Genomic DNA, 25923 nt, shown 5'->3' with positions numbered 1-25923 from the left:
ATACACAGTAAAATTAAGATCCAGTAACTGTTTATGGGTTGTTTGTTGTGTGAGATTGGTGGTGGAGAATACATGGCCTGTTGGGGTTGAAATGTTGATGAAGCCTATATGTATGCTATGTACATCTATATGAAAAATATTTTCTTTTTAATTTAAGGTTTTTGTTTGTATTGTTACCACCTTTGCGAAGGCAAATTATTTGTTGCAGATGTGCTATAGACTTGTCATGAAATACCATGAAAATATATTTCAGCTTGAATATTTACCAAATTGGTCAAATCGGTTAAGTCTTTTATGGAATCTCGGGATGGTGTTCTGTCCAAGTATGAATTTTGGGGCTGGCCTAAAAAACAAAAGGCTGTTCCTTTACACATAGTAAAGCCCTTTTATCCACTTAAGCTGTTGCAGGACCTCGGAGATTGGTGATTTGGAGAATGGTGAACAATTGGAGAACTGCTTGTCTTCTCCATTCTATTCAATGGGGATCAGCATAGCCCTGCTGGACACCAGCACTCCTATCACACCTCCCATACTTGTTCACATTTTCTTTGATGGGAGTTGTTTTTCTTTTTCTATGGTTCTTTAGTGCTCATGCAGCTGTTCCTTCTCCTTGGTGTTCTTTATTGTATTTTTCTTGCTTTAATGTGTCTTTGACACAACATAGTGTTTGCTGGATCCTGGACCACTGTCCACTAAGAGAAGACTGTGCAGCTACTGCCCAATCAAAAGGACATGAAAAGATCCATCGCACAGTTAGTTATTTTAAGCTCTCCTGGAATATGACTGCATATTCGTATCCAGTCATTCTGTACCCTCGATCGTGGCAGCTGGCTGATGCTGATAAGGGGTTTCCCGAAGATACGTGGATTCTTTTAAAATCTTGTAACTCAAATTTAATCGCATGAACATGTGTCTGGTGTTATGTTATTTCAGGGTATCAGTTTATGGTTCCTATTTGGAAGCCTTGATTAAGCAGATGGCTGCTTTCAAAGGACAAGAGCCAGCACTGAAACGGGTAACTTTTTTGTGGGCCCGAAAAGTCTCTCTCAGAGAGGATTTATCCAGTCTGCTAGCCTTCTCCAAAGGGAGAATTTAAGAAAAAGGAAGCCTTATTGATGCCAGGCAATCTCAACACCCTATTGGAGGATGGCTGGCATTGTTTCTTCAGCAATGGGGGTGTGTTATTACAGACCAGTGGGTGTGGAACATTATCAAACAAGGTTACATTCTATACCTGAATTCATGTCCTCAAAGATTTTTTTGTATCTACTGCCAGATCTTCAATATGTCAATTAAGGTTGGGAGAAGCGGTGAACAAGTAATTGCAAAAAATGTAACGGAAGAGATGCCTCTGCACCAATTACAGGTTATTCCTGGTTCCAAAACAAGACTGTATTCCATCGTATCCCAAACCTTACATTTGTCAACAAATCTATGAAGCAAGAACGTTTCAAAATGGAATCCATGTTTTCCACAGGCCAATTTCTCTCAAAAGGAAATGTATCATTCTTCTGGATTTAAAAGACACCTATCTCTATGTCCCTATAGCAGTAACTCGCAGTGAGTTCCTCAGGTTTGCAGTATATCTTAACAATGTTTTGTTCCATTTTCAGTTCAGAGCCTTGCTCTTCATAAAACTAGTTGTGGTTATGGTAGCTCGGTTGCATCGGCAGTGTTGGCATTATGTCTTGCCCCGATGACTGGCTTATCAAACAGATTCCAGGACTTTAGAAGTCCGTTCTTTATCCAGTGTCTAGAAAAACACTGTTCGGTTTTAAAACTTGACAAATCTGTGCTTGTACTTTCAAGATGTCTTCAGTTTCTGGGAGTAGGACAAGGCCTTGAATATTTGTCAGGAGATGACCAGATTCAGACAGGTCTCAAAATCAGTTACGCAATGTTAATTTTGGGCTTGCTAACAGTCATGATTCTGTTCATTACTTGTGCTGCTTTCTGTGAACCTCAAACAGGAACTGCAATGGTGGCAGAATATCTAGAACCTTTTGGGTGGGAAATCCTTACCACTTTATCAGTGCTGGATTCTTATCACAGATGTCTCTCTATCTTGATGTGGAGCTCATCTAGATTTCTGGAGTGCGGGCAGATTATGATTGTCTTGATGTCTTCAAATTTTAAAGAACTGGAAGCAGAATGGTTGGCACTTTTAACATGTGCACCTCAGAATGCTCAGGATACTGTTCAGATACAGTTGGACAATACAACAGTGGCATATATCAGGGAGGTACAAGGTCTCCCAGACTGCAAAGGCTAGCTTGTCAGATTCTTTCTATGAGAAGAGAAGAATCTAGCTCAGATATCTCTGGTTAATATTCTAGGGAGCTAAAATATTCTAGCAGACAGACAGAGCAGGGTTTATTATCCCAAGGATGAATGGTTTCTCAATTTAAAGGCTTTCCTGATTTATAATGAACAAAATAACAAATTGGAATGCAAACGTGGCCTACTTTGAGTCTCTAAACAAATTGGGGCATCCAGCAATTCTAGTTGCTCTGTTGGACCCATTACAGTGTACCAGTCATTCTGATTGTTCCGTATTGATCCAACTTCTGGCTGTAAAAGGATCTTCTTTAGACTTCATCTAACAGCCTGGTTTCTGAAGGGGATTTATAAAGGAATCATGGTCTAGACACAAAGGTCATTTGTATTTTGCTCCTGGCAACAAAACAAAGCGACATCTAAGGTTTATTTCAGGATTTTCTCAGCTTTTGGACCATGGTGTGCTATCAAGAATATGAAACCATATTAAACCGTTATCTGCAACTATTCCTATTTTGCAATTTCTTTTGGAATAGTTTTGAAAAAGATATTCAGCCAAAACACTGCTGCCTTAAGTGCCCTCTTCTTCAGGAGCCTAGCTGTTAACCCCTTAATCAAACATTAGGCATGCTAAAAATTAGACGCTGATCTGGGATGTTTTGCCAATGCGTTTACCCCTTTAGCCCCCTCATATTCTGTGCAGGAGATGTGTTCGGCTGAACATATCATCCATGCAAGTAAAATGCTTACCTCCAGTGTTGTCTCTGTTCAGACTCCTTTAAGTATACACAGAAATTATTTTATTGGGAGCGCTTTTCAGCTTCTAATTGGCTAATTTTAGCAACTACTTGGTCATAAGAACCATTGGGTCACGGAGAATGAGAGCAGCTGCAGATCAAGTAAGCGCTTTATTTTTATGTCCCCCCATTTTTGAAGAATGCATTTTGGGGTACTCGCAGAGGGCTTTAATATGCGTTCTTCAGTGGGACTGTCAGACACAGTAAACTGCCCCTTTTTAAGGACATTTAACAATAATTGTATATTTCAAGATTAAAAAAAAATGTTGGTGTACCTCTTCTGGCTGGATCAAATATTTCTATTGACTCTGCCCATTTGGGTATGATAAAATACAGGGCATATCTCGGCATTATTACAGTGTTGCGTTGTGCTTCAACATATTGGGGTCATTAGTAACGCTACAAGTTGATTCTAATTTAGTAAGTTATAAACAATTATGTAGCAAAACTGTGATGTAAAATAAGTTATTCCAGTCTAGTTGTCTACGTGATAAACATTGGTGAGCTATTCATTGTTTTGTTTTCACACTTGTGTTAATTTAAATAAAATTATGAAATCCATTTTTATTGAACATCCATTTAAAGAACAAGCTTTCGAAAGGATCAAACTCCCTTTTATCAAGTCAAAAGCAATATCAAGCAAACAATTAAAAAGAGACCTCTGCAAAGTGTTTTTGTGAATGTGTGGGTGCATAGATTGTTTAAAGTACTCAAAATATGCTGCCAAAATGAGTATTTTAACGAGGTGGCACCGGAGTTTTGTAATGAATGTTAATTTCTGTCTTGTAGACATGGTGAGTGTCCGTCATTGGAGAACACAGAGACCTTTATCCGGCTGTGTGAACGATTCATTGACCGGAATCCTGATGAGCTAATAGGTATGTTTTCATAGTATACGTAAAATGTAAAAAACAAACAAAAAAAACAACTAATTTATTATACATTGATATGTCACAGTGAGTCTGAAAGGCCACATCTTTAAACTAAAATTACTGTGGTGTTGCATGTGCCATAATTTTGCAATGTGCAACTCAGCGTGTGTGCGTGTTGTTTCTAACTACCCTCTTAAAGAGAGCCACTTACGTTTAAGATGTTTGGGAATTTTCGCTAGTTCGCTTTCTTTGGCAAGCAACATGGGTTTCCCCTAAATATAGGGTTCATGATTGCTGGCGCTACTCATGCCAATGGCATGCTGGCGCTACTGAACAGCTGGGATGGGCTGAGGCAAGTGGCTCTGCAGTTTTACATATAATGGGAGAACAGTTATGTTAACAAAAAAATAAAAAAACTGGAACTTTGCAGTTGTGAATAGAGACATGCAAGCTTGCCTTCGCTAGGGATGAGATATGCAGGCATCTCTAGTGCAGTGGTGGCAATATAAACAGAATTACTCAGTAGTACGCAGAAAGTAAGCCATAGCTTTTCTTCGGTTAGAGATTCCCAAAACACTCTGGCTTTCTGGTGTTCATAGCAATATTGCCAGATGGCCCCTGAAAATGCCCCTTTAAATAGGATAATCATTTGTGACTATATTGCCATTTGTAATTCAGAATAAGCCCATCAGCTACTCTTTATGTGCTGATGTAGTCTACTTTTATGTGAAATTAGTGCATTTACAGGGAACTGTAAATGTGCTATTATATGTTGTAAAAGTGTAATCTGGTTCAACATCTGCTGCTTTTCATTTTAGAATTAAAACCTCATTTTCAATTTGAAGCTTTGCTGCTTATGTGCTGAATATGATAACTATATGGCATATATAATTGATTCTTCATCGGGGAATCCATGCCAGGTTTCAGCATTTATGTGAGGTTTATTGCGTGGAGGTTTATAAACATGGATGTTTAGAATTTTTAATATAAACATCTTTTTTTTTACAACTTAGTTTGAAACTTCACATGTTGTGTAAACGTTGGCTCTTCATATTAAATATATTTCAGTAGCGTGTGTGTGTCTGATAGAATCAGGAAAAATGGGCAAGCGTAAGGAACTGAATGACTTTGATTAGGGCCAAATTGTGATGGCTAGACAACTGGGTCAGCGCATCTCCAAAACTGCAGCTCTTTTGGGGTGCTCCCGATCTGTAGTGGTCAGTACCTATCAAAAGTATTCTAAGGAAGGAAAAGAGGTGAACTGGGTGGGTGGCCAAGGCTCATCGAGGCACGTGGGGAGTGAAGGCTGGCCAATGTGGTTAATAGGGCTGCAACAACTAATCGATAAAATCGATAATAATCGATAATGAAATTCGTTGGCAACGAATTTCATTATCGATTAGTTGAATCGATTATTATCGATTATAAAATGAGGGTTTTTTCAGAGCAAACGCTCTGAAAAATCCCCCTCATTATATAATCCGTTTAGTCTGACTCACCGTCTCACAGCAGCAGCTCCTACTTACTCCCCCTCCCTGTAATCACTGTGACAACTGGCCCCGCCCCTTCCTTCTCCAGGCCAGAACCACATGGCTGTGACACTCATCTAACTGTAAGTATATGTGTATATATATATATATAATGTGTGTATATATATATATATATATATATATATATGTATGTAATATATATATATATATATTTGGGCTACTGAAAGTTAGGGGAGGTGGGGGTTAATTTAGGGGCAGTTATGGTTAGTGGGGTGTTTAGGGTTAATTTAGGGGCAGTTATGGTTAATTGGGTGTTTAGGGTTAATTTAGGGGCAGTTATATTAATAGGGTGTTTAGGGTTAATTCAGGAGCAGCTATGGTTAATGGGGTGTTTGGGGTTAATTTGAGGCAGTTGTGGTTAATGGTGTGTTTAGGGTTAGTTTAGGGGATGCTGTGGTTGATGGGGTCTTTAGGGTCAATTTAGGGGATGCTGTGGTTAAGGGGGTGTTAAGGGTTAATTTAGGGGCAGTTATGGTTAATGGGGAGTTTAGGGTTAATTTAGGGGAATCTAAATCCTGGGGGCAGTGAAGTGACATATCTGGGGGTATAAGGCATATACAGTATATAAGGCATATGTGGGGAGGGCAGTGTGGCATGTCTGGGGAGGACGGAGTGGTGTATCAGGGTGTATAAGGCATATCTGGGGGTAGAGTGGCATATCTGGGTGTAGAGAAGTGGCATGTCTGGGAGGCAGGGTGGCATGTCTGGGGAGGATGGAGTGGGGTATCAGGGGATATAAGGCGTATCAGGCACAGTGGCAGATGTGGGAGGCAGCGTGGAGTGGCAGATGTGGGAGGCAGCATGGCGTGGCATATGTGGGGAGGGCAGGGTGTCATGTCTGGGGAGGATGGAGTGGGGTATCAGGGGATATAAGGCGTATCAGGCACAGTGGCATGTGGGAGGCAGCGTGGAGTGGCAGATGTGGGAGGCAGCGTGGCGTGGCAGATGTGGGAGGCAGCGTGGAGTGGCAGATGTGGGAGGCAGCGTGGGGTGGTATATGTGGGAGGCAGCGTGGAGTGCTGTGGTAGGCAGCGTGGCATATGTTGGGGGGCAGCATGGCATGTCTGGGAGGCAGCGTAGCAAGCCTGGGCTCAAATGTGCATATATTGGGGGGCTGGTTGGGAAATAAAGACAAGAAATGTATTATCAAAGTTTTTTATTCTGCTGTTTGTATTTAACATCATTTGTTTAGTAAATTATTTTAAATAAATGAAAAATTTACATTTTTTTATCCGATTAATCGATTAATCGAAAAAATAATCGGCCAACTAATCGATTATTAAAATAATCGTTAGTTGCAGCCCTAGTGGTTAAATTCAACAGATGAGCTACTGTAGCTCAAATTGCTAAAAAAGTTCATGCTAGTTCTGATAGAAAGGTGTCACAAATCACAGTGCATGGCAGTTTGTTGCGTAGACACAGAAAAGTGCCTACAGTGGACACGTGAGCATAACAACTGGAGCAATGGAAGAAGGTGACCTGGTCTGATAAATCACTTCGTCTTTTACATCACATGGATGGCCAGGTACGTGTGCGTTGCTTACCTGGAGATCCTTTTTTTTGGAATATCTGTAAATACGTTTTTGAATATAATGAACATCTGGAACATCTTCACTCTACCTCCTACCGAAGAAGCAGCGGCGTTCTTATAAGAGAAGGCGTACTGTCTGCTGGGCTACTGTGTCAAAATGGTCACAAAATGAAGCTTGAGTATTTTCTGGGATCGTAGCAAGTACTTGTCAGATGAAGGTCAACATCCGCATCAGAAATTGGTTCAAGCATAGTCATCTACCCTTTGTGATAGCCGTTCTTTTCTTCTATTGCTGGGCCAAGGAATTGAACAACTACATGAGAGAAGTCTGCGCTAACTACCTCATCGAACTATCAAAACAGAAGGAGGTGAAGGGTACGTTTGACGAGAGCTTGTTCACTAAGCGTAAGAACAATGCCGATTTTAAGTCTCTTAAAATTACAATCCCAGCTCCTTTAGAACCTCAGTGTTTATTTTCATTGAAGATGTGATGGCTTTTGATTACTTGAAGTGTTGTATGGAAATTGTATCCCTGAATTTATTTTGTCTGTTCTTTCTAACTGCTCTTGGAATACCCTGTGTTGTATAAAAAAATTAACGTCTGTGAGTTACTTGACTGTCATATGCAATAAAATCCCCAAAAACCCGTATCTTCTCAGAAACAAAAAATATCAGCTGAACTGGCTGCATTCTGTTGCCGTTATACTCACATGGAAACACGGGGTGGCAGTATACTACTGCAAAAGAAGAAATATGTTATTTGTGGTTTATAAATATGAGTAAAGAAGCATAGACCATTTGGCCTATATATTTTGTCTTTTTTTATTGATGTTAAGACTCAAACCTTGGTCAGTCCTATGTCTCCTTTTAGATTTAGGCTAACCTTTATGCCTGACATGCATGCTTAAATGCCCTTACCGTGTGAACCTCCACCACTTCTTGTGGGAGGCGACTCCTATCTCGAACTCTCTTAGTAAGGTAAAGCTTCCTTGTCTGCCCATTTTGTTTTCTGCTGTGAAGAACTCAAACCTTATTTGAACTTTAGCCTGGTCTTATATTCAGGAGAGACTTATGCATATTCCATTGGTGTTCAGTCTCCTCCTCCCCTCATGATACATTCTAACGCTACCCTCAAATAGTGTGAGGCTGTCAATCAGAGACAAGAAATGTAAGTGGTTTATCTTTCATTTTTCTTTCTTTTGAAAGAATGCATTTTAAACCAAAGAGTACTTTAATATGGATTCTTCTGTAATAATGCTGTCAGGGACAGGCTTGTAGGTTTCCCAACGAATTCAAAGCACATCATCTCAAACAACTAAAATTTAGAATGGCAATTACACTTTAATGCTACCCAGAAGAGTAATTTGACTTAACGCTGTTATTACTAAGATTCCACTGAGACTTGATTCTATAACAAGAAGCATGATAAGCACTGCTTTGTGTTTTCATAGGTATGTTCATGCTTTGTCCCTAATTATGGAAGCCACCATTTTATTTTCAAGTAACCGCTTTCTGTTCAATGACTTGCATACTTGTTATATGAAGACAGTTACCCGGCTGTTAAAATTTAAATATTAATATTTTAACCCTTTTTGAGCCTCAACGTTCAGCAACACTGAGATCTGCATCAGGGGCTATGTCTGGCCCCTCCCCGGGGCATCAACGTCCGCCATACAGTGTATGGTGGTGGACGGCCGTTTTTCAAGAGTTTAGGAGGAGTTCAACGATCCCCTCCTAAACTTCAATGGTGTCGCTGAAATGCCTCAATTGCAAGGCATTCAGCGACACCGAACTCCCATCCCAGGACGTGCCGTGACCGCTACAGAGAGCAGTCACAACCGCCACTGGCAAGATGACGGCGCGTCCTTTACAAAAAAATAAAGGATATGAAATATTTTCGAAGAATAACTCCATACCTTCTCCATACCCTCCTGAGAACTCTGGCTTAGGTACTGCATTCAACCATTCAAGTCAATGGAACCCAGCTTTCTAATCAGAATAAGTAAAATAAATGCGGAAAAGAATTATATAAAAATATTTTTATGAGTATCTGAAATACCCTGGGGTCTCTAGTTTTCAACAATATATGGTTTTATAGGGCACATTGAATTGGCCAGCTTCAGATGTACCAAATAGGGCATGGGCCGTGGATCACCAAATGTCAAAGCTCTATATTGAAAAATGCACATGCCCCAAATGTGGCCCTTTTGCCCACAAACAGCCATGCAAACCCATGTATGGGGGGTATCACTGTACTCGGGGGATGCTGCTAAACACTAGGGCTGCAACTAACGATTATTTTCATAATCGATTAGTTGGCCGATAATTTTTTCGATTAATCGGGTAAAAAAAAAAATGCAAATTTTTCGTTTATTTAAAATAAAAACGTAGAATTTACAATGGCATTTCATGATTTGCCTTCTTAGTTTACTGACATAATAATTAAAGCTATATTTTAAGAAGAACCCCAAAAATAACAAAAAAAGCTTTACTAGTAAATATTCATGTAAACCATTTTTGCCCAGTTATGCACATCTCACCCCCAGCTTGCCTCTCTGTTCCAGAAATGCCTTATACCCCCTATATGCTACTCTGCCCCTATATATGCCTTATACCCTCCTATATGTCAGAGATGCCACTGTGCACCCTTATACCTCCTATATGCCACTCTGTCCCCTGATATGCCTTATAGCCCCCTATATGCCACTCTGTCCCCTAATATGCCTTATACCCCCTATATGCCACTGTGCCCCCTGATATGCCTTATATCCCCATATATGCCACAGTGCCCTGAAATGCCAGTGCCCCCTGATATGCCTTATAGCCCCCTATATGCCTTTTACCCTTGATATGCCACCATGCCCCCTGATATGCATTTTACCCTTGATATGCCACCATGCCCCCTGATATGCCTTTTACCCCTATATGCCAGAGATGCCACTGTGCCCCCTGATATGCCTTATAGCGCCTTCATGCCACTGTGCCCCCTGACACGCCTTATAGCCCCTTTATGCCACTGTCCCCCCTGATACGCCTTATAACCCCTTTATGCCACTGTCCCCCTTGATATGTCTTATGCCCCCCGATATAAGAAAAAATGACATCGCTAAAATAGGTTTTTTATATTTATTAAATATAGACAAAAAAAATAATACACAATACAATATACATATATATAAATATATGGACAATATAAACAATAAATCAAATATTACAGACATCAAAAAAAAAAAAACACAAATTAAAGAATGCACATAATTAATAGATCCCGCAAAAATTATACCTGCCCCGCCAAGGGTTAATATATCAACAGAAGAAACACAGGGCAAGTAAAATAATTTTTAAGTAAAAGTCAGAAAAAGTTATTTTTTTTCAAAATTTTTCACCATATGTTATACCTTTTTAATGGTAAATGACATGATACAATCAAAACAGTGACATCTAAAGAAAGTCCTTCTTGTCCTGAAAAAAACAATATATAACTTGTGTGGGTTACAGCTAAACACGGGCAGCACAGAAATGTTAAAACAGCCTTTGTCACAAAGGGTAGAAAAAATAAAATCGGCTGTTGAAGGGGTTAAAAATAAAGCTATGTTCAAACTTTGAAGAGGCAGGCTGTCCCTGTTGCAAATGCACAGAGAAATTTGGTAAAATCCCCCAATATGCACCTTTTCCACACTGAAGCTACCTGGCACACAGGAGATGCTGCAATGTTTCAAAACATGTAGCAACCAGTCAGCATCAGGAAAGGGCCCTGTTAAAATCAATAGAAATAGTTTCTATGCCTGCGCATATGCCTTGTTAGATTCACTTCCTCCCAGAACATTCAATGGAGCTGACCGGTGGTAAGTTTACCACATGACTGGAGATGTGTTCAGCTGGCATATAGTTGGGTAGGGGGGGGGGCAGTTAATCGGCGGGAAATGTATATGTGGGGATTCTGCAGAATCATGAACGTTTAAAGGGACCACTCAGCTGTCATGCGCATTAAAATGCATGTTATTGTTGGCATGTCCCTTTTACTTGTAATAACGTTGGTTTAGAAAGAGCCACATGTTTTAATGAGTTGTACAAGCAAAAGTTTAACTGTGAGCAGTTTGAGTATTCTTATATTGTGTTATGAGCAGTGCCTGGAAATAAAGTTCTGTCAAGTGGGAGAACTGCTGAGCTGACAGCCCAGAAAATGTCCTGTCGTTCCTCTGGTTCAGGTTCAGCATCTACGTAGACCTGCTGATTGGATAAAGAATTTGTATTCCCTCAATTGTGTCTTTAAGTGCTACAGCCAGTGAAGTGCTATTAACATGTGACAGTTTGATATGGAAAATTCATATTCTTCAAGCATTTAATTTCATGCTGGCTGAACCAAGGCGTGATAGATGGTGCTCACTAGATATCCTTTACTTCCCTTGATGTCTGATATCTCTTCGGACCATAGCTATGCAAATCTATGTAATTTGTGCCATCATTTTGCTTTGGTATTCTAATTACTCTGAATATGCAGGAAGGTTAAGGTTTAGTAAGACCTTTGTCTACTGTTAAAGAGATGCATGGCGTCTCTTATCTGGACAGCTCACAATCAGCCAGAACCGGTTGTGATAAAGATATATAATGTAGAAATATTATGGCTTCAAATGCAGAGTTTAATTAGACTATGCTGGGATTAAGCCTGTTAACCTAACTGTTGAGCTCATGAGGCGAGTTCGTAATTGTTTCATGAAGAGGTTTGTGTTTGTGGATGCAGTCAGAATAGCTATAGGCTATAATGTAAGCATTTGGTAAAGCTTCCTTCCTCATAGGCCTACACGGACAAATGTCACCATTGTTAAACTAGTAGTCTCTTTTTATGCTTTTTAAAATGACATTAAATTTTGTGTTAATGTGAAAATGCCACTAGATGGACCCTCAACACACCTAAATAATTAAGCAATACAATCCAAAGAAGGAAATATTATTGAAATGCATTTAATTGATGATGATGACAGTCTGGAAATGTTCTATAAAGATGATATCAAAATGTTTTTGTTTTTATGCATTTAGCCCTGAGAACAGTAGGTTGTTTATTTCTTTAAAGTGAGAATTTTCATAAGTTAGAGGCTCTCAAATGTATGAATGCTTGAACTTTTTGTACAGGGTAATCTTATCTTATCTGTTTGTTTATTATTTAGGTGTCCACTGCACTCATGGCTTCAACAGAACCGGCTTCCTTATCTGTGCCTTCTTAGTGGAGAAGATGGATTGGAGGTAACATTGCACTTTTATGTTGAATCGTAAATACAAAACTGACAGCATTTTTAATGGCCACTGCTGCCTTATCCTATCTGCATGAATGGTACACTGATTTTTAACAGCTGCTGCTTTAGCTCCTGTCGCACCTAGGCTAAACAAGTGTTTCATTCTGTACCCCATTGTCAAAAAATTACATGCAAGAATTAATCATCGGGATACTAAGCTAGGTTCTCAAAGGGCTAAGAGACAGGGTCAGATTCCAGGAGATCGGTCAATACAAACGTTAAGATGTTAAATGCTACAAAGTCTACAGCTGAGCAAGAATGAAGAGAAAGAATGACACCTCCACCTCCATGGACACCATCAAAGACCAGAATAGAGCCTTCGGGTGCCTGGAGCTGAGTAACTTCCGATGTTAATCTTAAACTTCGGTGCTGAGTGTACGAGGCATTGTGAATGACAATAGTGCACCCCTCTGGTGTGGGACCTTCTGTGAGATGCCACCAGCGGTCTGAGTCAGGAGGCAGCATGAGCATTGCGTGTGCGCTCGTGACAACTACGTTTGATTTCTGCCTGCGTCATTTAGTCCCTGGTCAAGGTGTCATCCACTTGGTGTTGTAATAGATGCTGGGACATCTTAGCTCTGCTAAAGTTTCCTTTCCCTAGCCTAGTTTCAATATGTTTAATCAAGCAATTACATTGAAGACACAATTCAAATGAGATATCCCTAAAGCTAGGATAAACACAGATTTAAGTATTTTTGTGCTGGGTTACAAAGCATTTGCAATGCTTACTGAGAGTTCCTATTGTTTTAAATGTATCTCCAATATTAGGTATATTTTTAATCATGATAAACTGCTTGAAAGGTATTAAAGTATTTTTAAGTATAACATAAATGCATCTCTGTATTAGTCTAAATTCTGTGTAGATTGGTACCCAAGAACATATTGGTCAAAATGTGAATTTCGGTTACCTGTAAAAACGAAGCCACCTGGTTAGCCGGACATGTTCACAGTGCTCACTGCATGTTATACTCTGGATGTTTTGTTGTACATGCACACTTTATGATAGTTCTGTGAGTGTGACTTCTTTTGCGCTGCCTTAGTCCCTATTGCTTTTCATACAATGTGTTTTTAATGTGTACAGAGAGCGTGAGACTGTCACAGGCTTACCATCTGGTAATTTCCTTTTTTCACGAGGCAACAGACAACCTGAGACATATGTTTTGGCCTCTTCTGGGTCTCGTCGGTGAGGTGGGATTGGTATGATTTCCAGGCACAGTAAGCAACAAAGTCCTCATCTGGACTTGCTTTTTACTGTTAGGGAGAGATTCCAAAATCAAGAAAATATGTATTTGATAGTTTGAGTTTGATAGTAGATTACATGAGGATGGACAATTTTACCTTGTGTTTTTACAGAGAACTGTGACCTGTTTCCTCCTTGGCTTCAGACAGTTCTTAACCCCTTTGTGATAGATGGGATTACTCCACTAATTGACCTGAGCTTTTTTCCCATTTTTAGCGTATCTTTGTATACCGATGATTGCCCTTTTTCATGTTAAGTGTACCCACACAAATTATATATTTGTTCTTTCAAGGACTGATAAGGCTTTCTCTTTATACCACTTGTTAGAATAGTCTTTCATTTAGTGTAAATAATATGTTGACAAACAGCATAAAATATGGAAGAAGTTTAGGATTTCATCCACAAATTAGGTGCCATTGGTTATACAAAAAATACCCCCTATTTATATCCTGCAACATCCCTTGAATAGGATAATATCCCACATGCATAGGTTTTTAATTTTTATGAGGGAGCAAAATGTCCCCTTACATGCTACACTATTTTACTTAAGTTAGAACCTTGATTGGGGGCAAATAGGTTTTTTTAATGTAGGTTTCTAGTGGGAGTAGTAAGAGGTGTTCAAGCACCTATTTTTACATTTTTTTCTCTACTTTTTTTTGTAAACTTTAGATTTAGATTAGATTTTGACCAAAATCCCTTTAATACCTCAGGTGCCTCTCTTGAAACTGGATGTACCCCTTATGATGTCATGAAAACATAGCTGGAGACAGTTTACTTATTAATTTGTAGATGTATTTCATTTTAGTTTTCTATACTTTTTAATGTAAAGGGAGAACAGAACGGGGTCCTTGGAGTCTTGGGTACACCAACTGAGAGGGGAGGGAAGTGTTACTGGAGACAGTGATGCTGAAGATAAAAAGGTAGGATGTGAACCAGGAGAGAGCAGTGTCACAAAGACCAAGATCATGAAGAGTTTGAAGCAGAAGAGGGGGGTCCAAGGGTAGTGGCCCTTGGATTTAACAGTGAGCTAACCTTTAAACATAGTCATTTCTAATGAGTGATTGGATCTTAGTTGATCAAGAAATGTCATAAAGCAATAATAGGATTTTGTCTTCTGCATTGGTTTCAGAAACACAGAGTGCTGTGGAGGCTTGGCTAACAGTGGCTCTCCTTTTGATACCCTGAATCTTACTAACTAGCTGTTTAGTGGTTTATTTTATGCATATCTCCTTTTAAGCATTACTTAAAGTAATTGTGAAAATAAACATACAGTGTGTTCCATTTTCAGTGTATTTATTGCCAAGTTTTATTCTTTCCTTGTCAGCATTGAGGCAGCTGTAGCCACGTTTGCTCAAGCCAGGCCTCCAGGTATTTATAAAGGCGATTACCTGAAGGAACTTTTCCAACGTTTTGGGGATGTTGAGGATGCTCCTCCCCCTCCTGAACTCCCAGACTGGTGCTTTGAGGAAGACGATGTAGATGATGATGATGATGGAAACGGTGTACTTCAGGAAGCAGAGGCTGGCTCATCAGGAGGTGCCTTTCACAGAAAGAAGAAGGAGCGTTTAAAACTGGTAGGGTATCACTTTTACTTGATGTCATACAGGATATGTATTTTCTGGGCCCTTTTTTTAGGAAAATAAAGATGTTTGCCATCGCAAAGTACACAGATACAGTTAATTTTGCTGAGCTTAGTTGGTCTTTCTTGGGATCCTTTTTTGGTTTTCCAGTGAACTGATCTACAAGTAGGAAATATATGAAAATGTGCAGATGCCTCACCAGTTGTCAATAATGAAGCAGCATATCTTATTAAATCATTTTGCTATGCTGATCCTTGAAACAAACAAACAAACAAACAAAACAAATCTTGAGCATGTTGAACCAAATAACACTGCAGTTTTACCAAGAAGAAGTAAAAGTCAGCAGTTGGTTCCATGGAGCAAGCAGCCAGTGTGGCTACTGCACAAGCAAAGAAAATGTACAAATGTGCTTCAGCCACTATGATGACCACAGTTGTAGCCTCCCAAAGTACTAAGTTTCTATCGCTTTTACTGTTTTGTTTGGACTTTTCTTATGCGTTGCAAAGTTTGCCTTAAACTAGGTATCTGTAAATAGCCTAAATTGTCATGAAAACAAAAGTGTATAGGTTTGTTAATGCAAAGTGCAAGCACTTTAAGACTCCCACATGTCACCAAACCATGAAACTTGGCCTGGCCCACAGGGACAGTTGTACCCTGATACTCCGCAGTCAAAGGGGTAAATCCAACATTTAGAAATCATGGGAGGCATCAAACTTGAATAATTACCTTGTGTAGAAATTGTAATAGAAGACCTTGATGGCAGGCCTTGCGTAAATACAGCAGAGTGAACCATCATGGTGCATGCCTGATTTTTTCATGCAACGCTGCATACGTTAACATTAAATGCTTCCAAATATTTAATGTTATTAGAGCAGGAAGACTGCAGAGGGTTTTTAATGGCTGGCGGCTAGCGTTTAATATCGCTCATGGTGATATTGCACAAAGAGGTTAAGCTCAAACCAAGCTGTTCCTTTCCAACCCTTCACATTTTATATGTCACATTTGGTTATTCTATATACCGCAGCCCCATCAAGTAAACGAATTCTAAATGTTAATTGTGATATATATACTGTATAAACTGTATATACTGTATAAACGCACACATATACATATACTGCATTGCACCCTCTGGATAATGTTTGTTCTGCTTCTCTTCAAGCTTCTCGCCCACCCTTGGGGTTTGTGTCCTTAAGGTGTCACTAAAACAGATGGTTACTCGATATGGCATAGTCTATCCACTGGGATTCCTCTGATGCTTGAAATGAAACTGCGTTAAATTTGTAGTTTCTGCATTTATAGCTACTGTAGACCATCTGTATCCACGCTTCCAAGTATAGCACATTAACTCTCTGCGTGTCAGCCAGGTTTGCTAGCGGCACTGGAAATAAATCATAAGCCCCACTAATTGCATTAATTGAATAGAATGTTAACATAACTTAGATAAAAACAAGATTTTTTTTCTGTATAATTTACAGCTACAGCTTACTGACAGTGCCGGCATCGTCTTACTTTCCTCTACCTATTGCCATCCCACAAAATGGAATTAATTTATGCTATCTTTTGTGTTTGAGCAGTAGAAGTGATGTTCATCCATCTAATTTCGCAGAGTTTGCAGAGCTCTTGAGTATCTCTAGGATAAGACTGAATCGTGCCAATTAGTCATTTTGCGATATAAGTAAAATGGAAGTGACCTGTTATTTAAGGAGCTGTCAACAGGACCAAGGTGGCATTTCTTGTGGAATTTGTCTAAAGAATTCCCTTCCAAGGAGGGGATTCTTTACAGTGAGGACAATAAAGTTATGGAATTCACTTCCAAGGGAGGTGGTGTTATCCAATACATTAGATACCTTCAAAAGGGGCCTTGATATTTTCTTAGAAAGGCATGACATACAGGGATATAAATAGAATAACATTAATATTTTAGAGCTTCTTGATCCAAGGAGAAATCCGATTGCCTCTTGGAGTCAAGAAGGAATTTTTTTCCCCTGATGGCAGAATTCGATGTAGCTTAATTAGGGTTTTTTTTTTGCCTTTTTTTGCATCAAGAATAAGAAGGTTAGGTAGAAGGGTTGAACTTGATGGACTTAGGTCCTTTTTCAACCTTATGAACTATGTAACTATGTCTCACGAATGAAGGATGGAGCCCAAAACATACTTGTGTCTGTTATTTTTCTTTTTTTAATTGCTGTGCTCATCCTAAGCATAGGGTACAAGCACCTACTTTGTAGGCTCAGATTGACTCAGAATGACTTTGTTCTCTGGCATAAGGAATGGTTCATTTTTTGCCTATGTGGGGCACTACAGCTGAGAGGTCACCATAAATTCCTGTGTGTCCCCCCCCTTTACAGATTCAGAATGCCCGTTTCCGCACCGGGCAGCTGAGAGAAAAAAGGAAAAACCACCTTCATGTGCATTCAGTGTCCAAGGGGCACCCTGGGAAGTGCCCCTTCAACTCCTTGATGACTGAAAGGGTGTACATTAAAAAAAAAAAAAAAGGAATCTTATTTCTTGAAGTAAAGTGAACAATTACACATTACCACTACCAATATATGAAATTAACAATAACATTGCCACACAACATACACTTATGTTTCAGAGATTTCAATATAGCGTGATTGAATCCCCAATATTTATGCCTTTAGATTTTGTGGCAGCCAAATTTTGTGGCAGCCATATTATAACCTAGCTCTTCCAAAGTCGGTGGTAAGTAGCTGTCATTTTACATCCTGACCACCAGGTCACTGGCAGGGATTTAGCTATGGTGTCAAGGACCATTTTTTTTATATATATATCCCATACGTCCACGACCAATAAGGGGTTAAAGGAAAATAATATAGTTACCATAAAATTAGTGTAGGGAAGATCCATTAAAGGTCAGTGAATAACTACTCCCTAAAACTCCTGTTACTGTAAACGTCCTTGTGGCTGTAATGATCTGCAAGCAAAACATGATAAAGCATCAGGTAGTGACCCCAACTCTTTAATTCATAGCAGTCTGTTCTCCTTGCCAACCCTCCGCTACCAAGACTATGCCAGATAGCTGCATTATGAACGCTTGAAAGTGAAAACAGTGCCTCTAGCTGTTATGAACTAAAATGCTCATTGTCCTTGACTATAGATTTCCCATCAGCCTTTGTGTGTTTGTATAGCTAGATGGGCATATTCTATCATTAGCTTTATGTGCCTTTGTGGCATATCGGTACCTGTTTAACAGTGTTAAATTGCTATCAGTAGAAGGGAAAAAATAAAGCATCGAGATAGGGCTGCAACTAACGATTATTTTAATAATCGATTAATCGGCCGATTATTTAATCGATTAATCGGATAAAAAAAAACAATATGCAAATTTTTCGTTTATTTAAAAGAATTTAATGAACTGGATGTTAAAAAACAACTTAAAATTTACATTAACATTCTTATTTTGTTATGATGTAATAAAAAACAATATTTTCAAAGTACAAGAACCCAAACACAATATTTATGAAACAAAATAACCCCAAACATTCTGAAAAGAGGTGGACTATTACTGTTCAAGAAACTTTGCCCCAGCACTTTGCACTTTGCACCCAGCACTTTGCACCCAGCACTTTGCACCCAGCACTTTGCACCCAGCACTTTGCACCCAGCACTTTGCACCCAGCACTTTGCACCCAGCCCTGGCACTTTGCACCCAGCACTTTGCACCCAGCACTTTGCCCCAGCCCTGGCACTTTGCATCCAGCACTTTGCACCCAGCATTCAGCACTTTGCACCAGCACTTTGCACTTTGCACCCAGCACTTTGCACCCAGCACTTTGCCCCAGCCCTGGCACTTTGCACCCAGCACTTTGCACCCAGCCCTGGCACTTTGCACCCAGCACTGGCACTTTGCACCCAGCACTTTGCACTGTGCCCCTGCACCCAGTCTCTAACTCTGCCCTGCACCCAGCCCTGCCCCCACATTCTGCCCTGCCCCCACACTCACACTCTGCCCTGCACCCACTCTGCCCTGCACCCACACTCACACCCTGCCCTGCATCCCCACCCCCACTCTGCCCTGCACCCAGTCTCCCACTCTGCTCTGCACCCACACTCACACCCTGCATCCCCACCCCCACTCTGCCCTGCACCCAGTCTCCTGCCCTGCACCCCCCACCCCCACTCTGCCCTGCACCCCCACCCCCACTCTGCCCTGCACCCCCACCCCCACTCTGCCCTGCACCCACACTCACGAACCGCTCTGTGCGAATGGAGCCACTCGCACAGAGCGAACCGCTCTGTGCGAATGGAGCCACTCGCACAGAGCGAACCGCTCTGTGCGAATGGAGCCACTCGCACAGAGCGAACCGCTCTGTGCGAATGGAGCCACTCGCACAGAGCGAACCGCTCTGTGCGAATGGAGCCACTCGCACAGAGCGAACCGCTCTGTGCGAATGGAGCCACTCGCACAGAGCGAACCGCTCTGTGCGAATGGAGCCACTCGCACAGAGCGAACCGCTCTGTGCGAATGGAGCCACTCGCACAGAGCGAACCGCTCTGTGCGAGTGGAGCCACTCGCACAGAGCGAACCGCTCTGTGCGAGTGGAGCCACTCGCACAGAGCGAACCGCTCTGTGCGAGTGGCTCCATTCGCACAGAGCGATTCGCTCTGTGCGAGTGGCTCTGTGCGATCCGTGCACATAGACATGAAGAATACTTACCTCCGGAACGCGTCACATCCGTCACGTAGCTGAAAGAAGGCGGAGACTGCAGAGCGTGTAGCAGAAGCGGGGAACGCTCGCGGAGGTAAGTAAAAGGAGCCGAGTGCTCCAACAACGAATTGATCACTCGATTAATCGATAACGGAAATCGTTATCGATGATTTCCGTTATCGATTATTATCGATTTTATCGATTCGTTGTTTCAGCTCTACATCGAGACATTATGAAGAATATATATATATATATATATATATATATATATATATATATTTTATTTTTTTTTCCTTAAAAAAAATGGTGTTAAGGGGAATGGAACACCAGATGTGTACTTTATTTAATGGCAGATGAATCTGGTTTAGCAATTTGATGCCGTAACATATTTTTTTGTATGTACAGATTGTTAGCCGCGTTTAGGTTTTGTATTACGAGTATGTTCGTCTAGTTACTCTTTTTCAGAGAATCATTACATCAGCCACTCTGAGCAAGTACACAGCTTCTCCAGACACAGTGACCTATCTTTCTGAAAGAAAATTGGTTCTGTCTCGTTCAGTTTTTTTTTTGTATTTTACTGCTAGAACATTAGGTTTCATTAGCAAAAGTACTTAAAAGCTCTGCAAATGTTCATCAATTTCCCAGAGCCCCAAAGGGTTAATAGCTTGGGTACTCATTCTTGATAAGGAACTTTTAAGGGAAGCTGCTACATATTTAATATGTTGTAGATTATAGATTTTTTTTTGCTATGATTAAGATAAACAGAATGTGTTCTTCCTGAATGCAAGTCACATGTGGAGTAATATGTGAGGCTTTAGTAAATATACAAGCTGCCTTTTTGATTGACAGTGCTGTGGAATCTGATGGTGCTATATAAAATAATTGGCTACCTGGGAAACATTTATCTTATATAGGCGTAAATAGTTTGGATTTAAATTCAAGTAAGATCCTGTTTGTGGAGTCTTGAAGTTTGCAATTCCAAGACGTTCTGAAGAGCACAGTGAATTCAAGCGTGATACTGAGATACAATGCCGTCTTTACACTAAATCAGTTCGTGAAATTTCATTCCTACTATAGATACTTTGGACAAAGTTCGGAGAAGGGCTACTAAACTGGTTCGTGAATTAAAATATACAGCCTGGAAGAAAGACGTGACGGGGGAATATGATAGAAACATTAAATACTTAAAGGGAATCAACATGAAGAGAGTTTATTTAAAAGAAGAAATACAACCGCAACAAAAGGTCATAGACTTAAGCTACAGCGGCAAAGTTATATCAGGCCATGTATTTAGAGGGGCCGAATGGTTCTTATCTGCCGTAACTATCTAGGTGTCTGAACCATTACACTTTTCTGTTTATTGTGGGGCAAAAGCAGAAAAAATGTCCATAGGAAAAAAATATATATATGTATTTCTTTTAGACAATATGTGATTATGAGAAACTGATGTTGTTGTATTTTGCAGTAATCCTAGTAATTTCCATTTATCTGTCCAGGGTGCAACATTTCTAGAAGGTGTAACAGTAAAATATGTAAATCAAATAACAACTCAGCCAAAGCTTGGAGAAATACAGCGGAAATGTCAGCAGTTCTGCTCCTGGGACAGGTATGAGAGTATCAGCCTATTTTTTTTACAACCTTCTGACTTTCTTTTTCTTTATAAAGTACAATATTTCTCCCCAGTACACACAAAGTATATTTTGTTATTTTCAGGACAAGTAGGGCTTTCTTTTTAAATCATATTCATCTATATAATTCATAACTAATATATATATATATATTACAGTTATACCTATTATAAAAGGGCAAATAATAAAAGGTGCACATATATTTTTTTTGCAAGTATTTTGTGATTTAGTATTCTATGTTTATATTTGTTGCACAGTTCATTTTTCCACCAATCTAATGTGAACTTGGAACGTAAACATTTTTTAAAAAACATTTTGCACTGATGGGGTAGTATTTATCTATTTAAAATTTTTCTTTCATATATTGTGCACTCTTCTATAGGAGAGCAGTGCACCATAACTAGAGGCCACAGGGATCTCTTTTGAAACATGGGAAACATTTGTGATATGGTGAGATCACCAGAGGGGTTTCTCTCTGAGAACAAAGTGCTCATAGAGTACTGTACATTTTTGCCTTTTTTTGTTTCCCCTCTTCCAATACTTCTGCAAGCTGCTGTGGCAGCCTGTTGCAGTGCCTACAGCTTCTCTATCTCTGATAACACTATGATTAGAAGGCATTGTAGCCCTGCTGTCCTCATCACACTGAAAAGTGTGCTAGGAGACCCTATCGGGCTCTCTTCAGAATATAGAAGTTGTGGCATTTAAATCCTCTGAATGTGAAAGCTTGAAAGCTTGTCGCGTTAGACGACTCCACTTTGGAACATAAAATTTGGCCCTAGCCTGATCTCCTGTACTCTGATGCTTAAAAAGTCAGGATGTAATAGTATGTCATCCTGTGTCAACTGCCAGAATTTTGTAATGTACTATTACGTCCATCATCGGGAAGGAATTAAGATATTACTGTGTGTTAAATGTTTTTTTTTTCTCTCAGCTGTCAGATTTTTTTTAAATCTTATATTGCACGGATCATTGTACAATACATACATACATACATACATACATACATATATATATATATATATATATATATATATATATATATAAATAATGGTGGTTTCAAATCAACATATACGGTATTAGAAACCAAAAATAAAATAAAAGGCATGAGCATTTAGATGGATTCAGTAAGTGAAAGGAGTTGTCCTCAAAGCTCTCACAGTACTGTTTTAAGCCCTAACTGTGCTTGGCTATGTGGTCCCTGTGTGTCCCATCATGCATACTCAACTACCAATATGTGAACTGTTATAAGCCATCATTGGCCCAAAAACGAATAACATTTACTCAAAATGTGCAAGTCTTGTATTTTGTATCTGCATTCAGACTCTGACACATATATTATAGTTTTTTTTTATGTGCTTTATAACGTCAATTGATGTCATGCTTTTTCTACCATAAGCATTCTCAATAGTGATTTAAAAAAAATTAAAAAACCTTACGATAGCTCCTCTCAAATGCCACTTATTGTCTTAAAGCAAAAGTAATTCCTCCTCTTAGTACAAAATTAGTACAAAATGTATTTGCTTGTTGCACTGTATTAAGTGAAAATATTATTTTAGATCTGGGTTCCCTGGAGCACAGCCTGTATCCATGGACAGGAACAATCTGAAATTTCTGGAGCAAAAGTCATATAAAGTAAGCTGGAAAGCAGATGGCACCCGGTAAGTCAAGCTTGGAAAAATTGTATTGGTATTCCTGTGCACAAGCCACGATATTGGAAGTTTGTTTATTTGTGCAAGGACATAAGGTTAGGCTGCCATATCAGTGCTGCTAACGTAATACATCTTGGTAGTCAAGTCAGCACACCAGTGAAGGAGCGGGAAGAGGATACATAAAACACAATGTAGTGTGCATCAGCGTGTACGTTCTCTGCATCATATGTTTCCAACTTCTTGATGAATGTGAATCGGTAAACACTACTTTTCTTGCTGGATGTTTCCTAAACTGCTGCTTTGGTCGTAATATACCATAAAGAACTTGTGTGAAGCTAATGATGCTGTCTGGATGGCATAGATTGAGTGGTCCTTTTCCTCGCTCATTTATAAGGTCAAATCTTTTATCAAATTAGAAGCAACAGTTAATAGAACAATCTGTTTACTGACCACATGACATCAGCAGGATTAGAAGGTCCCAGCAGCTTTTTGTATCGGAAGCTCAGCAAACAAGCCCCGGTTTGTTTTAAGACCCCTTTTAAATAATGCAAGACACTTCAGACTTCGTGACAGGTAGTAGGTGATATCGAAGCTCTTTATTTCCCCGTATGTAATAAACGTGTAGCTGATATACCATCCCAAATAAAACATTTGGTGATAAAATGTGTCTGCTTATCCTCTAAACATGATATAACATCTGAACAGCTCCCGTTTCTCTACTAATGCAACAATGCACAATGTAATAAACATCAAACCTAAAAAGCATAGGTACATTTGAAATAAACTATAATAGTATAATAATAAAAGTAAATACTATTAAACCGAACCTAAGTGAAATGCAATGAAGTATTATTATTACATTTGAGTATTTTTTCTCGGGTGCAGGAAAGCAGCTGTTTTCCCTCCTATGGGTACGACTTGTACTGGAAGTCAACTTGATGAATCTCATTGTAGTTAGCAGAAATCCTGCTGATATGGCAGGAATTTACAAGTGATACCTGAAACAGGTGTAGTGAATTCATATTAAATTACTTAAGTAAGCATTCATTGTTCAGGTGGGTGCATGGCATACTTGGATATTTTGCTTCATCAGTTTTGCTCCGTCCTGGCCATTGGTTTATAAACTGAATTACATTTGTGATTGTTTTTTTTGTTATTTGACATGCAGAAATCTATGTATCTACTAGTTTTACTTCCCTTCTACAGATGATTGGCAAACCATGCCAAAAACTGTTAGAAGGATAAGAAAAATTATACATGAGTTTCGTCCCCCATCATGTGTTCCATTCAGAAAGGCTGGAGAGATTAATTTAGAACATCATTTTTGTTTATCGCTTACATAGTTGGTGTGCCTTCTTTATTCGCATGGATGACATTTAATGAATGAGTTGCGTTCTGTGAATAACAATTGCTACAATATGTTTGGAGTTTTTTTCTTTTTTAAAGCCGTTGGCTCTTATACTAATCAACGGGTTAGTGTCTTGCCTTCATCTCGTCATTACGTCTCTCATTAACGACGTGTGTAGCAGATGTTTGTTCTAATGAGTAGAGCCGAATGTTCAGACAAGATTAACAAGTATATAGTAACAAGGCAGCAATCTGGAAGAAAATTAGCTTCTTATGAAGAGAAATATTAGAAGGTGCTAAACTTGTTTGCTACAGCATGTTAGCAAAAGTAATGTCTTTTGAAGACACGTTACTTAAATCTGTGCAAGAGTCATTTATGTTCTATAAATCTCTCAGTATAAGAAGTAGTGCTTTGGAAATGCAAATGGTTGAAAGGACACGATGATTGCACTCCCTGACTTTACTTTAAGTAAATTTCAGTGAGCTGAGAAGACATTTGACAGATTCAGCTAGGTTTTTCTGGAAGAAACTCTTAAAGTTTTGGGATTTGTCCCCAATATATTAAAAGCAATCCTATTGATATATACAAATCCATCCGCAAAAGTAGGCGGTCAGGAAATGGAATCCAACTGGCCCGAATTGCATAACGGTATGCGACAGAGCTGCCCCCTAGCTCCAATGTTGGGGGAAGAGAATATAAACTGCCAATGTATGCCGATGATGGAATTTTGACACTGGTTGACCCGCTGATCTCACTTCTGGCATTAATAGAAGAGATTGAAACATTCGGTTTCCTATCTAATTATAAACTTAATACCAATTAATCTCAAGAGACTTGTGTGGCGAGGAAAAAGCCTAGGGTCAGGGTTAACTTTTCAAACTTAACTGGAGTTCCCATCAATTCTAGTTTTGCCCTACCCCCTTGAATAAAGTGCATTGGATGAATTGCTGCATAAATTGTTGTTATATAAATAAAAGATAATTATAATAAAAATAAAACGGAGTACAGGAGCCACTGATTTCTACATGCAATGTCTTTGTGACTTGGCCCACAAGTGTCACGGTAAGAACACAATGGTACAGTAGGTGCACGAAGAAGTCAGTTGAGCAGCTATTGGATGCAAAGAAAGCTGTCTCATGGGTTTATTTTCCCAACCAATATATACGTTTATATATGTGGCTGTGATATGAATTGGGAATAAAATACTTCTTTTGGAAGTTTGTGTGACCTAATTATCTGAACTGCTGACTTCTGAAGTTCTGCTATATTGCAGTAGTGTGTGTATTGTGACACTTCTGTGCCCCAGCAAGCTTTCTCCTTCTGTGTGCTATTTATTATAGGCATTATTGAAATATAGCATCCATTTCCTTGGCAAATCTTCTATATTTCATTGGTTGGGAAAATTACACAGTAATAAAAATGCTGGCAGTTTTTCCAGGTGCAAATATGTTGTTTTCAGAGTTAATAGAAACAAACCTATTGAAACTCAGA

General features: G+C 39.5%; 1 protein-coding gene across 1 annotated transcript in view; it reads left to right on the top strand.

The window, feature by feature from the left end:
• Window positions 1-25923, top strand: part of RNGTT (RNA guanylyltransferase and 5'-phosphatase) — a 161923-nt gene that overhangs the window by 3127 nt on the left and 132873 nt on the right. The window contains exons 4-8 of the mRNA XM_053460652.1: window positions 3864-3952; window positions 12193-12268; window positions 14883-15132; window positions 21304-21413; window positions 22992-23093. Of these exons, the coding sequence (XP_053316627.1) occupies window positions 3864-3952; window positions 12193-12268; window positions 14883-15132; window positions 21304-21413; window positions 22992-23093 (627 nt within the window). The remainder of the gene's footprint in view (window positions 1-3863; window positions 3953-12192; window positions 12269-14882; window positions 15133-21303; window positions 21414-22991; window positions 23094-25923) is intronic.

This window comes from Spea bombifrons, chromosome 3, assembly GCF_027358695.1.
Source record: "Spea bombifrons isolate aSpeBom1 chromosome 3, aSpeBom1.2.pri, whole genome shotgun sequence".
Classification (NCBI taxonomy): domain Eukaryota; kingdom Metazoa; phylum Chordata; class Amphibia; order Anura; family Pelobatidae; genus Spea; species Spea bombifrons.
This window is presented reverse-complemented; position numbering and strand designations above follow the sequence as displayed.